Source organism: Bos mutus, chromosome 7 (genome assembly GCF_027580195.1).
Source record: "Bos mutus isolate GX-2022 chromosome 7, NWIPB_WYAK_1.1, whole genome shotgun sequence".
In the NCBI taxonomy this organism is placed as follows: domain Eukaryota; kingdom Metazoa; phylum Chordata; class Mammalia; order Artiodactyla; family Bovidae; genus Bos; species Bos mutus.
This window is the reverse complement of record NC_091623.1, coordinates 48,556,966-48,573,741: the sequence shown is the minus strand read 5'-3', so window position 1 is coordinate 48,573,741 and position 16,776 is coordinate 48,556,966. Positions and strand designations below refer to the sequence as shown.

Genomic DNA, 16,776 nt, shown 5'->3' with positions numbered 1-16,776 from the left:
CGCTGGGTGAGAGAATTTGGACATTGCTAAAACATCCAAAAAGTACTTTCACATTTCCCAAGGTGAGAGACATGTGGCCCACTTGAGACCCCAAGGGCCAGATGGAGCCAGGGTCCTGGGCACCAAAGATCAGCTGGAACATTACAACATGGAAACACCACTTGGGGTGCACAAGAGAGGCCCCCCTCCTCACACACACACCATTCCCACCCAGCGTCCCTGGGATCAGCCATGAGCACGAGAATGGGAGGTGGGAAGTGGGAGATATGAAGAGGTTAAATGCAATGAAAAGATCCTGTCATGGCTGTCAGTCAGTCACATCGTCTCCAAAAGATCCTCTCAAATAACTGACCTGTGACGTCCAGGCGGAAGGAGACCTTCTGGCCCCCGGCCTCGCAGCTGTACTCCCCGGCGTCCGCCTTGCCCGCCTGCTGCACCACCAGCTTCCGGGTGCAGCCCTTGGCTTCCACACGCACTTTCGAGCTCGAACTCAGCTTCTTCCCGTCCTTGTACCATGTCACCTCCGTCTGGGCCTGGGCCACCTCGCAGTTCAGCGTGGCACTCGCCCCCGCCACAGCCTGCACTTCACTGTGGGCCGGCTGCTCCTTGGCGAACACCACCGAGGGCTCTGGGGACAGAGGGGGATACACAGGGTCAGAGATGCTATCTAAGTCAAGATGCAGCACTGGGGAGGAAGGACTAAATGGTGAAGCAAGAGAACTGGAAATTTCTCTAGATCCTGGCTAGCTATGTGGCCTGGAAAACCCTACCTCCTTCTCACCGAGTGACCGCAGTTTACCTATATATTCTCCCACTGATCCATGCCTGTTGTTCCAGGAGAAGACGTTGCCAGAGACTTCAGTGTACACACTACTCTGGGAGAACTTCAGGGTCCTGAGGCATTGGTTCCTCAGCCTCTCTAGGTGGGCACCCAAAGGGCAGTGCAGGACCCCAGCCACAGTTATCTGACATTAACGCTCTCCACAGGCCCGCTCGGGGAGGGGTGCCCTCCCACCTGCAGTGCAGAAGCGATCTTGAGCCTCCACCCTCTGGTCTATGCCCAGCGTGCCAACTGTGACCAGTCGGGTGGGAGGGAAGTCGTATCCCCTTGGCTCCCTCTCGCATGGCACTCAGGACTCAGAAAGTGGAGCAGCGTTTTCAGTCTTTCGGCCATTACTGTTTGCACTCCTGTGGTACTCTTCAAGTGTTTCAGCTGATTTTCAATAGCGTTTTCTATCTGCCCTTTATTTATTACCCAGATCTCTTTATGTGCTCGAGTGCTAGAGATCTGACAAATGATGCAGCTTGCGAATACTGTGCCCATCTGCGTCACTTGCCTTTTCACTCAAGTTTTTGTTTTAAATCTGTTTGTTTATTTGGTTTCACCACACAGCTTGTAGGATCTTAGTTCCCCAACAACGGGTCAAACCTGTGCCCCTTGCAGTGGAAGCACAGATTCTTAACCACTGGACCGCCAGGGAAGCCCCCAAATTTAGTTTTAATGCAGTCGAATACAGGATACCGTTCCGTGGTTCTGTTTAAGACTTCCTTTACCCTGAAGCCATTAGATAATCTATGTCATCATCTGAGGTTTTATGGTTTTCCTTTCATACTCTGGTCTCTAACCCACCTGGAGTTTCTTTTTAAGTGCTGTTCCAGTTACCTATGCAATTTTTTTTATGATTAAATGTTGAAAACATATTAAAAAGACCATCCTTTCTCCATTGCCTATACAAGCTCACCGGATTAAAAACAAAAGTGGTGGGGATGGCGGCAGAGTTGGAAGTTCATCTATTCACAGATCTGACTGTGAGTTCACTATTCTGTTCCTTTGATCTGATAACTATCCCTGTATTGTAACCCCAGTATCTTTATGATAATTCTTTTTCAAGAGCATGTTGGCTCTCCTTGGCCTTTGGAATCTGCTGCTCAATTTTCAACTATCCAAAGAAAAACATTTGTTAGATTTTGACTGGATGTGAATATATCTGAGTCTTCCATAGATTTCCATCTATTTCTTTAGGCATTTTTTACTCTCTCTCTCAAAAATGTTTAACCATTTCCCCCCACTAATGTCTTAAACATCTTTATTTTACTTGGAAATGGAAAGATCATACTTTTCACAATGCTGTAAATCTTTTATAATTTCATTTTCCAACTATGCTGCTACTATATGGAAATATATGTTTTTCACATATTGACTTTTTACATGGCAATTTTCTCAATTCTTATACTAAGTCTAATTGATCTTTTAGATTTTCTGAGTTGATATCCACGTAATCTGTTATTCCTTCTTACGTTTCATGCTTTGCATTGATCTGCTTTGTTTCTGAAGCTACATAAGCCCTGCAATACGGGAGTACAATCTTATCGCAGTGTATTATCTTCTTGATATATTGCTAAATTCAGTTTGCTAATATTTTGTCTAGGGTTTTCCTTTGACAGCTATAATAAACTGACCTGTAATTTTAATTCTTGGTACAGTCCTTGTCAGATTTTGGTGTCCATGATATGTTACCTACAGAAAACCATCTGCAGAGTGTTTCTCCTTCTATTCTCTAGAAGAATCCCCATGAACATGGATTAATTTATTTCTAAAATATTTAATATAATTTACCAGGAAAGTCCCTGGGCTTAGATCTTTCTGAGAAAAATGATTTACTGCGGTTCAACTTACTTAAAAGGTTTAGAACTGTTGGAGTTGTCTAATTCTCCTGTGTTACTTTTGATAATAGTTTTCTAGGAACTGGCCAAATTGTCAAAATTTTTCAAATTGACTACCATAAAGTAATGTGTCATATTCTCTTAAAATATTAATAACATTTGACAAAGGTACAGAGTGAGGTTTCTGGTATCTGTCAGTTCAGTTCAGTCGCTCAGTCGTGTCCGACTCTTTGCGACCCCATGAATTGCAGTACGCCAGGCCTCCCTGTCCATCACCAACTCCCGGAGTTCACTCAGACTCATGTCCATCGAGTCAGTGATGCCATCCAGCCATCTCATCCTCTGTCGTCCCTTTCTCCTCCTGCCCCAATCCCTCCCAGCATCAGAGCCTTTTCCAATGAGTCAACTCTTCGCATGAGGTGGCCAAAGTACTGGAGTTTCAGCTTTAGCATCATTCCTTCCAAAGAACACCCAGGGCTGATCTCCTTCAGAATGCACTGGTTGGATCTCCTTGCAGTCCAAGGGACTCTCAAGAGTCTTCTCCAACACCACAGTTCAAAAGCATCAATTCTTCGGCGCTCAGCTTTCTTCACAGTCCAACTCTCACATCCATACATGACCACTGGAAAAACCATAGCCTTGACTAGACGGACCTTTGAGGTTTCTGGTATCTATACATACCCACAAACTATTATGTACAGGTACAGTCCGACACTGTTAGGGATTGGCAACCAGAGGCCAGTGTAGGATCACAGCCTTAGTTATTTGATATTAACACCCTCTTTTTTTAAAGTGCTTACGCTTTTAATAGTATAATGAACACTGAATCCACTACCCACTCAAGAACTAATACATTCCCAATCAGTTATCTACCTGTAACAAACTCCTAATGAAAGGAAAAGAAATTTAGATCTCAGACTTCTCTATGAACCAGCCAGGAAGGCACAAACACACTAACCATGAGGGAAATTCTATAAAGTAAATACTGGTTTATGAGACCATGGCTGCTGCTACTATAAAAACTCATCTTTTAGTGTAGTGGTATAGTATTAGCTATTTATTCGTTTCCATTTCTAAGCTTACAAATCAAACTCCAAGAATACTGACACAAATGTTCTAACTGAAGACAAAGGAAAACAATATGCTGTTTGAAAAGAGCACTCTAAACCTCAGGCGTATATCACAGGTGCATACCTACCAACAGTCAGCTCCTTTTTCACTGTTCACAGGCACTGAGACAAAACCTGGATCTAGAATTTGGTACACGAAGTGAAAGAGAAAAGAGCCTCCCAGAACACCTAAACTATCATGAACCAAATTTTAGTTTTGAGAAAATTCCAAGCATGATTATGTGCGAAAAAAAAAAATCCCTTTAATTTTGGTTCAGTGAAATTCAAACAGGTCTCACTAGTAAGAACTCTCATGTGATGTTAGATGAGGGATGTGAGAACAGCCAAAACATTCAGCAGAAGGATATGCACATATTCCCAGGTAAGAGACATCTCATCTACTTCAAACCTCAAGTACCAGGTGGATTCCAGAGTCCTCAACATGGGGAAGATTCTACACAGCTGCTGGGACACGTGAGTAAGTGTTACATCAAACAGTACTTGAAGTTTACAAGAATGGCCAAACTCCCTTCCATATATATGCCCCTCCAATTTAAATTCCCTTGGCTCAGCCATGGGCATAATACTAGGACGTGGAGGGACGGAAGACTTGAAGAGAAGAAGTCTAATGTAGAGAGCACTAGGGTGCAGTGAGTCTATTAGTCAGTCCCATCGTCTCCTCCAAATGCTCTCAGTTAGAACCGCCTGTGATATCCACACACAAGGAGACCTTCCGGCCTCCAGCCTCAGAGCTGTACTTCCCAGTGTCTGCTTTCCCCGCCTGCTGCACCACCAGCCGCTGGGCATGGCCCTGGGTCTCTTCCTGCACTTCTGAGCTGGCACTCAGCTTCTTCTCATCCTTGAACCATCTCACCTCCTTCTGGGTCTGGGCCACCTTGCAGCTCAGCATGGCTGTCCCCCCAATCAGTATGCCCTTCACTCAACACTGGCTGTTCCCTGGCAAATGACGTACAGCCATGGACTCTGGGGACAAGGAGGGAAGTACAAAGTCAAAGACGCGATCATCTAAGGCAGGAAGGCAACAGTGGTGGGGGCGAGGTGGGGGGGAAGGGACTAAATAGGGAAGTAGGAGGGCTAGAAACTTCTCTAAGCTCTGCACTAGATATGTGCCCAAGAGGCCCCATACCCTATCAGCAGTGGTGACACAATTTATCTATCCATTTGGCCACAGCTCCAAGTGGGCAGTTCTAAGTAAGAACATTGCAAAAGACTTCTCTGTATATAGGATCTGTGGGGGGGGGCGGAGTCATGATCTATGCAAACTTTCTAGATGAAGCCAGACTCTCCTTCCTAGATAAAGCCTCAACCTTCCTAGATGAAGCCAGTCTCTCCCACTCAACTGTGTGGAGAGCGGTCCTACCCACAGTGCATGAAAATTACTGAGGCTCCACCCTCTTGCCTATTCTCAGCATGTCACCTGCTGCCAATCTGGTGGAAGTGAGGTGGTACTTCTTGTGGCTGTCTCCTGTATGGTTCTGGTGACCCACAAAGTGGAGCAGCTTTATTAATCTTTTTTGTCATTATGGTCATTTTTTTCATCATTTGCTCTTTTGTGGTGTCACAGTTAAAGAACTTGCCTGATTTTCAACAGCACTGTCTGCCTTTTTCATATTCATTTTTAGGACTTCTATTTGCATGTTAAAGCTTTCCTCTCCCATATCTGTGTGACTTGCATGCCACTCTTTTATGGTGTCTTCTGATGAATCGAGATGGTTGGATGGCATCACTGACTCAATGGACATGAGTTTGAGCATGCTCTGGGAGATGGTGAAGGACAGGGAGGCCTGGCGTGCTGCAGTCCATGGGGTCACAAAGAGCTGGACATGACTGAGCGACTGAACTGAACCAAATGAATCTAATGAAAGCTATTAGTTTTTTTTTTTTTTTATTATTATTATTGTAAAGCTTTTAGCTTTAATGCAGTCAAATGTGTCATTCTTGTTCCATGTCAGGAATCTCCCCTTACCCAAAAGCCACAAGGCAATCTAAGTCATCATCTATGAGTTTTCATGGTTTTATCTCTTACCCTGAGGTCTCTAACCAACCTGGAGTTGGTTCCGTGTGGTTTGTGTTATCAGATGAACTTTTTTTCCTTACATGGTCAAATGGAAAAACAAATTCTTACAAAAAGACCATCATTTCCCACTCCTTGCACAGCCACCACACTTAAAAAAAAAAAGTGGGGGTGGAACAAAGGTCTGTCTGTGGACAGGTCTTTCGCTAAACTCTCTCTTCTGTTCCTCTCCTCTGTTCCTCTGGTCTGATAACTGTCAGATAACTGACCCATCTTTCTACATTACTGTAGTTTTATAATAGTTTTTAATATTGATAGAGCAAATGCTCACACTGAATTTGACTGTCAATTCTCAATACTCCCCTCCCAAAGAACATCTGCTTGGATATAGACTGTTATTGAACATCCTAGATTCTTTCATGGATTTCTATCCATTTATTTAGGACCTTCTTTATCATCTCTCAAAAATGTTATTCCCACTGCGCCCCTCCCCCACAGTCATTAAGCACCTTGCATTATATTCGGAATTAGAAACATGATACCTCTGATGCTATTATTAATGTTTTAAAATTCTGTTTTAAAATAACTGTTCGTAATTAGTATATAAATATAGTAGTGTTTTCTGCATGTTAATATTTGTGTGCATTTATATTTCCAAATGCTCTAAGTCAAATCACTTATCCTTGAAATTTCTATATCCATAACCATGTCATCTTTGAATCCCACCATGTTTTTGCATTTCTGCACTTCATTGGCCTCCCTTCTGTTTTGTGCAGCGTTGGACAGAAGTGGTGACAGTTGGCTTCCTTCTCTTGTTCGCGAACTCAAATTAAAACCTTCAAGGTTTTACTTTAACTGTGACATCGCCTGGTGTTTTCTAGAGTGCCATTTATCAAGGTAAGGGAAAGTCTGTTTATTGATAGAATTTTATGGCCTAAGTTGATGACAAAATTATGGTGTTAAAATTGATCAAACTTTTATTCTGCATTTACTGAGAAAAATCACATCATTTCTCACTTCCAATCAGTTAATGTCATACATTATACTGGTTTTCTAATGGTCAGAATTTTAAATCAATGTTGCATGCCTGGACCACGTCTTTCATCCTAATCCGTTCTCACCTTCATATATTGTTCAGTGACTTTGCCAGTATTTTGTTGAAGATACAGGCCTCAACATCCACAGGATTTGTTGTTACTGCTCAGTTGCTCAGTCGTGTCCAAGTTTTTGTGACCCATAGACTGCAGCACACGAGACTTCCCTGTCCTTCACTATCTTCCGGAGTTTGCACAAACTCATGTTCATTGAGTCAGTGATGCCAGCCACCCATCTCATCCTGTTGCCCCCTTTTCCTCCACAAGATATTGGCCTATAATTTTAATTCTCCTTACATTCCTTGTCATATTTTGGTATCTATGTTATCCCATAGTTACACGAATCAAACTAGAGGGTATATCTCCTTGTTTTATTCTCTAGAATCTCTGTGAACATGGAATAATTACTTAACAGAAATTTGGCATTATTTTATCAATAGAACAGGGTTCCCCTGGTGACTTAGATGGTAAAGAATCTGCCTGCAATGCAGGAGACCTGGGCTCAATCCGTGGGTCAGGACTATCCCTGGAGAAGGGAATGGCTACCCATTCCAGTATTTTTGCCAAGAGAATTCCATGGACAAAGGAGCCAGGCAGGCTACAGTCCAGGGGGGTCACAAAAAGTTGGAAACGGCTGAATGACTAACATTTTCACTTCATCGACAAACCAATGGGCTTAGATCTTTATGATTTTTTTTTTTTATTACTGGTCCCATTTATTTAAGTTTTAGGGGAAGTGGGGCCCAGATGATGGGGAGAGAAGATGCAGAGTCCATGTCTCCTCACCAACAGGATATTTACCAGATGCTGGTGGAGGACCTTGGACACCCAGGAAGACCAGAGGAACCCCTGAGCAACTGGGTAGGATGGTGGGGGTGGGTAGCGACGGGGGAGGAGAAGTGGAGGCTGGACGTGGCAGGTATACCCGCAGGGCGGCTGGGTAAAGGGAGGGGTTTACACACCTTAAGAGACACATTTACCTTCTGGGGATCAGCAGGGACTAGGAGGGACCTGAGGGGTTGGAGGACTGGGGAAACACATCTAGCATTCTCCATCCCTGGTCACTCAGCTCCAGGGAGCTTGCTGAGGCCCTGGGCCTCTAAACCGTGAGGCCAGAGGCTCTCCAGAGGGCCCCTACCGGCCAGGCTGAACCCGGGCGCCACCCTGACACCCACCTAGGGCCTTTCCTGGCCTGGGTCCTACGCCTAAACCCCACCCTGCCTAAGCCCTGCCCTCCACAGCCAAGGCTTTTTCGGGTCCTTTTTGTTTTGGTTTGGTTTGCTTTTTGGTTTTCTCCTTTGCTACTGGAGTTCTGTTTTACCTTCTGGTGTTTGTTTCATATATATTCTTATTTTTTCTAATATATCTGCTGGTTTTCTAAATTGTAATTTTTATTCTTTGTTTTTGTTCTGTTTTTTTTTTTTTTTTTTTTTTGCCGTGTTCTGTGGCTTGTGGGATCTCAGTTCATGGGCCAGAGATTAGAAATGAGCTCTAGTGGTGGGAGTACCGAGTCTGAACCACTGAACCAATAGAGAACCTCAGACCCCAGGGAATACTAATCAGAGTAAGGTCTCCCAGAGGTCCACATCTCAACACCAAGACCCAGCTCGACCCAACTGCCTGCAAACTCCACTGCCAGAAACCTCAGGCCAAACAAACAGTAGAAAGGAACACATTCCTACTCATAAAAAAAAAAAAAAAAAATAGGATGACAAAAATATATGTTACAGACAAAGGAGCAAGGTAAAAACCTACAAGATCAAATAAATGAGGAGGAAATAGGTAACTATCTGAAAAATAATTCACAGTAGTGATAGTAAAGATGATCCAAAATCGCAGAAATAGAAGAAAATGTATTAAACAAACACCTAGAAGAACAAAAGAATGAACAAACGGTGATGAAAAATGCAGTAACTAAAATTAAAAATATGCTAGAAGGAATCAATAGCAGAATAACTGAGGCAGAAAAACGAATAAGTGAACTGAAGATAAAATGATGGAAATAACTTTCAAGGAGCAGCATAAAGGAAAAAATGAAGAGAACTGAAGATAGTCTCAGAGTTCTCTAGGACAATATTATATTAAATGTACCAACATTTGAATTATAGGGGTCCCAGCAAAAGAGAAAGAAAAAGGGTCTGAGAAAATATTTGAAGAGATTATAGTTGAGAACTTCCTTAACATAGGAAAGGAAAGACTCAACCAGAATCCAGGAAGTGTAGAGAGTCCCATGTAGGATAAGAGAAACATACCAAGACACATAATAATCAAACTAATAAAAATTAAATACAAAGAAAAACTATGAAAAGCAGCAGTGGAAAAGCAAAAAATAACATACAAGGGAGTCCCCATATGGCCATCAGCTGATTTTTCAGCAGAAACTCTGCCAGCCAGAATGGAGTGACAGGATATACGTAAAGTGATGAAAGGAAAAAAGCCCACAGCCAAGACTATACAGCAAAGATCTTATTCAGATTTGGCAGATAAATAAAAAGCTTTACAGATAAGAAAAGCAAAGAGAATTCAACACCAATTAAGAAAACAGTAGAGAAAATGGTAATAGGAAATATGAATCATACATAAATGTAAGTGGATTAAATGCCTCAACCAAAAGACACACTGAATGGATACAAAAACAAGACCCGTGTATATGCTGCCTACGAGAGATCCATTTCAGACCTAAGGACACATGCAGACTGCAAGTGAGAGACGGAAAAAGATATTCCATGCAAATGGAAATCAAAAGAAAGCTGGAGTAGCAATACTCATATCAGATAAAATAGACTTTAGAATACAAACTGTTAAAGAGGTAAGGAAGGACACTACATAATAATCAAAGACTCAATCCAGGAAGAAGATGAAACAATTACAAACAGTTATGCATAGAAATAGGAGCACCTCAATACATAAGGCAAACACTAACAACCATAAAAGGGGAAATCAACCATAACACAATTAGTATTGGGGGACTTCAGCTCCCCACTTATACCAGTGGAAACATCATCCAAACAGAACATAACTAAGCAAACACAAGCTTTCAAGGACACAACAGACCAAAAGGAGTTAATTGATATTTATACGACATTCCACCTGAAAGCAGGAGAACATTTTTTTTTTCTCAAGCGCACATGGAACATTCTCCAGGATAAACCACATCTTGGATCATATATCAAGCCTCGGAAAATTTGAGAAAATTGAAATCGTATCAGCATTTTTTCCTACCACAATGCTATGACATTAGAAATCAATTACAGGGAAAAAATGCAAAAAAAAAAAAAAAAACAAAAAACCCCACAAATACATGAAAGCTAAACAGTGCACTGCTAAATAACCAAGAGATCACTGAAGAAATTAAAGAGGAAATTAAAAAATGCACAGAAACAAACGATGCTGAGAAGATGACAACCCAAAACCTATCAGACATAGTAAAAGCAGTTCTGAAAGGGAAGCGCATAGCAGTGCAATCCCACCTCAAGAAACAAGAAAAAGTCTCGAACTAACAATCTAACCTATGGGAGAAAGAGGAGAAAGAAAACCCAAAGTCAATAGAAGAAACGAAATCACAAAGATCAGACCAGAAATAAATGAAATAGGAAACAAGACAACAAGAGCAAAGGTCAATAAAAGTAAAAGTTGGTTCCTTGAGAAGGTAAACAAAACTGATAAACCTTCAACCAGACTCCAAGAAAAAAGAGCGAGGACTCAGTAAAATTAGAAATGAAAAAGAAGACATTAGCATTGACACCACAGATATACAGAGGATCATAGAGACTGCTATAAACAACTGTAATCTAATAAAAAGACAACCTGGAAAAAATAGATAAATTCTTGGAAAGATACATGCTTTCAAGACTGAACCAGGAAGAATTAGAAAATATAAACAGGCCAATCACAAGTAGTGAAATTGAAAATGTGATTAAAAATATTCCAACAAACAAAAGTCGAGGACCAGACAGCTTCCCAGGCAATTTGAACCAACTTTTAGAGAAGAGATAACATCTATCCTTCTCAAACTCTTCCCAAAAAATCTCAGAATCACAAACACTTATAAATTCATTCTATAAGGCCACTATCACCCTGATACCAAAACCAGAAAAGATATCACACAAAAAAAGAAAATTACAGACCAATATCACTGATGAACAAAGACACAAATATCCTTAACAAACTACTAACAAACAGAAGCCAACAATATATTAAAAGGATTATACATCATGATCAAGCGGTTATCCCAGGGATGCAAGGATTCTTCAATATATGCAAATCAATCAATGTCCATATTAACAAATTAAAGAATAAAAACCATACGATCATCTCAATAGAGGCAGAAAAAGCTTGTGACAAAATTCAATAACCACTTATGATAAAAATTCTCCAGAAAATTGGCATAGAGGGAACCTACCTCAACATAATAAAGGCCATATATAACAAACCCACAGCAAGCCATCATTTTCAATGGTGAAAAACTGAAAGCACTTCCCTTAAGATTAGGAACAAGACAAGGATGTCCACTCTCACCACTCTTATTCAACATAGGTTTGGAAGTCCTCACTATGGCAATCACAGAAGTAGAAGAAATAAAAGAAATCCAAACTGGAAAAGAAGTAAAAGTGTCAGTGTATGCAGACGACAGGTTATCACACACAGAAAATTCGAAAGATGCCAACTACTGGACCTGATCAATGAATTTAGTAAAGTTGCAGGATACAAAATTAATACACAGAAATCTCTTGCATTCCTTTATACTAACAATGAAAGAGCAGGAAGAGAAATTAAGAAAACAATCCTGGTTACCATCAAGACAAAAAGAATAAAATATCCAGGAACAAACCTACCTAAGGAGCAGAAGATCTGTACTCACAAAACTATAAAACACCGATGAAAGAGATCCAAGAGGACACAAACAGATGAAGAAACAGACCATGTTCTTGGATTGGAAGAATCAATTTACAGTGAAAATGACCACATTATGCAAAGCAATCTACAACTGCAGTGCAATTCCTATCAAATTACTAATGGCATTCTTTACTGAATTAGAACAAAAAATTGTATAATTTGTATGGAAACACAAAAGACCCCAAAGAGTCAAAGCAATCTTGAGACAGAAAAATGGAGCTGGCTCTCTGACTTCAAACTATAATACAAAGCTACCGTCACCAAGACAGCATGGTACTGACACAAAAACAGAAATATAGACCAACAGGACAAGATACAAATCCCAGAGGTAAGATATGGGCACCTCGTCTTTGACAAAGGAGGCAAGAATATACCTGGGAGATATTGAGAATATGGAGAAAACACAGCTTCTTCAATAAGTGGTGCTGGGAAAGCTACATGTAAAAGAATGAAATCAGAACAATCCCTAACACCATGCACAAAAATAAACTCAAAATGAATTAAAGACCTAAATGTAAGACTGGACACTATAAAATTCTTAGAGGAAAACACAGGAGAAACACTCTTTGACATAAGCCACAGCAAGATCTTTTTTGACACACCTCCTAGAACAATGAAAAGAAAAAGAAAAAAAATCAAATGTTATATAATTAAACTTAAAAGCTTTTGCACAGCAAAGGAAATCATAAATAAGACAAAAAGACGACCCTCAGAATGGCAGAAAATATTTGCAAACAAAGCAACAGACAAAGGATTAATTTCCAAAATATACAGGCAACTCATGGAGCTCAATATCAAAAAACAAACCACCCAATCAAAACATGGGAAGAAGCCCCAAATAGACATCTCTTCAAAGAAGACATACAGATGGCCAAGAGGCATATGAAAAGATGCTCAACATCACTATTAGAAAAATGCAAATTAAAACTACAATGAGGTATCATCTCACACCAGTCAGAATGGCCAGCATCAAAAAAATCTCCAAACAATAAATGCTGGAAAGGGTGTGGGGAAAAGAGAAACCTCTTACACTACTGGTGGGAATGTAAATTGATACAACCACTTTGAAGAACAGTATGGAGGTTCATTAAAAAACTAAATATCAAACTACCATATGACCCAGCAATCCCACTACTGGGCATATACCTGCTGCTGCAGCTAAGTAGCTTCAGTCGTGTCCGACTCTCTGCGACCCCATAGACGGCAGCCCACCAGGCTCCCCCATGCCTGGGATTCTCCAGGCAAGAACACTGGAGTGGGTTGCCATTTTCTTCTCCAATGCATGAAAGTGAAAAGTGAAAATGAAGTCACTCAGTCGTGTCCGACTCTTCACAACCCCGTGGACTGCAGCCTACCAGGCTCCTTCGCCCATGGGATTTTCCAGGCAAGAGTACTGGAGTGGGGTGCCACTGCCTTCTCTGGGCATATACCTGAGAAAACCATAACTCAAAAAAACATATATACCACAGTGTTCACTGCAATACTATATACAACACCCAAAACATGGAAGCAACCTAGATATCCATAGACGGATGACTGGATAAAGAAGATGTGGTACATATACACAATGGAATATTACTTAGGCATAAAAAGGAATAAAATTGAGTTGTTTGCAGTAACGTGAGTGAACCTAGAGCCTGACATACAGCATGAAGTCAGTCAAAAAGAGAAAAACAAATATTATATATTAACACATCTATGGAATCTAGACAAATGATAGTGATGAACCTATTTGCATGGCAGGAACAGAGATGCAGACACAGAGAATGGACTTGTGGGGGGGTGAGGGGGAGGAGAGGGGCCAACTGAGAGAGTAACACCAATGTGTATGCCCTAGCATGTGTGAGATAGAGAGCTGGCAGGAAGCTGCTGTCCAGCACAGGGAGCCAGCTTGGTGCTCTGTGATGATCTAAGGGGAGCAATGGGAGAGGGCAGTGGGAGGCAGTCTCAAGAGGAAGGGGATATATATACACACGCTTATGGCTGATTTGCACTGTTTTATGGCAGAAATGCTATGGAAGAAAAGCTATGACCAACCTAGACAGCATACTAAAAAGCAGAGATATTACTTTGCCAACAAAGGTCCATCTAGTCAAAGCTATGGTTTTCCAGTAGTCATATATGGATGTGAGAGTTGGACTATAAAGAAAGCTGAGCACCCAAGAATTGATGCTTTTGAACTGTGGTGTTGGAGAAGACTCTTGAGAGTCCCTTGGACTGGAAGGAGATCCAGCCAGTCCATCCTAAAGGAGATTAGTCCTGAATATTCATTGGAAGGACTGATGCTGAAGCTGAAGCTCCAATACTTTGGCCACCTGATGTGAAGAGCTGACTCATTGGAAAAGGCCCTCATGCTGGGAAAGATTGAAGCCAGGAAGAAAAGGGGATGACAGAGGATGAGATGGTTGGATGGCATCACCGACTAAATGAACATGAGTTTGAGCGAGCTCCAGAAGTTGGTGATGGACAGGGAAGCCTGGTGTGCAGCAGTCCATGGAGTTGCAAAGAGTTGGACATGACTGGCAACTGAACTGAACTGGAATGGCAGAAACCAAGACAACACTGTAAAGCAGTTATAGCCCAATTTTAAAATTTCCATAGGACTATTTCAGTTATCTATTTCTTCTTGTGTGACTTTTTCATATGGTTTTCTAACATTTGATCAAGTTGTTGAAAATTTCAGAATTATTACCATAAAATAACTTAGTCTCTTAAAAACCATTTTAGGAAGATACATAAATATTTTAGTTATCTGTACTCACCCACAAATCATTAATATACCAGCATACAACCAAACTGTTACATGTATGTAATATAATACCATCACCCACATCTCTCTAATGTTGAGATCCACTTAACAAAAGGAAATTGTTATCAGACTTCTCCATGAACCTGCCAGAGTGGTACAGACACACACTCCTCAGGATGTGCTGTAGAATAAATGCCAACTTATCAGTAAATGGCTGCTACTATAAGGACTCATCTTTAACAAAGTGTACTGATATAGCTTAGGCTACTTATTTCTTTCCATTTCTAAATTTATAAATCAAACTCCAAGAAGAATTCTGACACAGAATGGTCTAACAACAAGATATGAATTCCAGACCTCACATGTGCATGTCTCAGACACATACCTACCAGTCCTCTGGTCTTTTTTATTTCCCACAAACACTGCAGGAAAACATATCTAGATTTTGTTACAAATGGGAGCGCAGACAACTTCTACAGCCACACCTTGTTTTATTGCACTTTGTTGAGGTTGGCAGATATTCTTGCATTTTGTACAAATCGAAGGTTTTTGACAACCCTGCATCAAACAAAGCTTTCACTGCCATTTTCCCAACAGCATCTATTCACTTCATGTCTGTGTGGCATATTTTGGTAATCTTTGCAATATTTCAACCTTTTTCATTACCATCTTAAAGGAAACCAGTCCTGAATATTCATTGGAAGGACTGATGCTGAAGCTGAAACTCCAATACTTTGGCCACCTGATGCAAAGAACTGACTCATTTGAAAAGACTCCGATGCTGGGAAAGACTGAAGGCAGGAGGAGAAGGGGACAACAGAGGATGAGATGGTTGGATGCATTACCGATTCTACGGATATGAGTCTGAGTAAGCTCCAGGAGTTGGTGATGGACAGGGAAGCCTGGTGTGCTGCAGTCCATGGGGCTGCAGAGTCGGACATGACTGAGAAACTGAACTGAACAGATATATGCTATGGTAATCTTTGATCAATGGTCTCTGATGTTACTACTACTCACTGAAGGCTCATATGATGGTTAACAATTTTTAGCAATAAAGCATTTTTTGCCTCAAGTATGTACATTTTTAAACATTATGCTATTGCACACTTAACAGACTATAGTATAGCGTAAATATAACTTTTATATGCACTGGAAAAACAAAAAATCTGTTAGGTCACTTTATTGCAATCATGCATGCATGCTAAGTCGCTTCAGTGGTGTCCGACTCTGTGCAACCCCCATGGACAGCAGCCCACCAGGCTCCTCTGTCCATGGGGTTCTCCTGGCAAGAATACTGGAGTGGGTTGCATGTTCACTTTATTACAGTGACCTGGAACCAAATCCACAATATCTCCTAGGCATTCCTATACATAAATGTACATGAGGGTCTTAAAGAAAATATGAATAACCCAAAGTTTAGTCAACCTTATACAAAGAGATGCAAGTGTCTCTGACTAGTGAGAACCCCAGTATGGTTCTAAGAGAGGGCATACCCAGACATCCAAAAAAGCAGTCACATAACTCAGGTGTGAGATGACTGGTCTATTTCAGAATTCAAGCATCCAACAGAGCCACAGTCCTGGACACCAAGAAACATGACAGGGGTTTTGGGCAGGTTTAATCACGCTCAGGATGTGTGATTAAACACGACTCTATGGAAACACCACAAGGTGTTCAAGAACAGCCCTCTTCCTCTCATACACACCCTTTCTACTTTGTCTTCCTTGGCCCAGTCACGGGCATGAAAATAGGAGGGAGGAGGATGGGAGGCCTGAAAAGATGACGTCTAATGAGAGAGCATCAGGGCCTAATGCAATTCAACCACCATCTCCAAACAAGACTAAGTACCACAAAGGACTGACCTGTGACGTCCAGGCGGAAGGAGACCTTCTGACCCCCGGCCTCGCAGCTGTACTCCCCAGCGTCCGCCTTGCCTGCCTGCTGCACCACCAGCCGCCTGGTGCAGCCCTTGGCTTCCACACGCACTTTCGAGCTGGAACTCAGCTTCTTGCCGTCCTTGTACCACGTCACCTCCGTCTGGGCCTGGGCCACCTCGCAGTTCAGCGTGGCACTTGCCCCCGCCACGGCCTGCACTTCACTGCATGCCGGCTGCTCCTTGGCGAACACCACCGAGGGCTCTGGGGACAGAGGCGGATACACAGGGTCAGAGACCCCATCTATGTCAAGATGCAACACTAAGGAAAGAATGATTAAACAGGGGGCAAGAAG

The 16,776-nt window shown here is 41.7% G+C and overlaps 1 protein-coding gene across 1 annotated transcript in view; it reads right to left on the bottom strand.

The window, feature by feature from the left end:
• OBSCN (obscurin, cytoskeletal calmodulin and titin-interacting RhoGEF) overlaps positions 1 to 16,776 on the bottom strand; it is a 236,110-nt gene that overhangs the window by 108,555 nt on the left and 110,779 nt on the right. Inside the window, 2 exon segments of the mRNA XM_070373477.1 lie at positions 353 to 628; positions 16,410 to 16,685. Of these exon segments, the coding sequence (XP_070229578.1) occupies positions 353 to 628; positions 16,410 to 16,685 (552 nt within the window).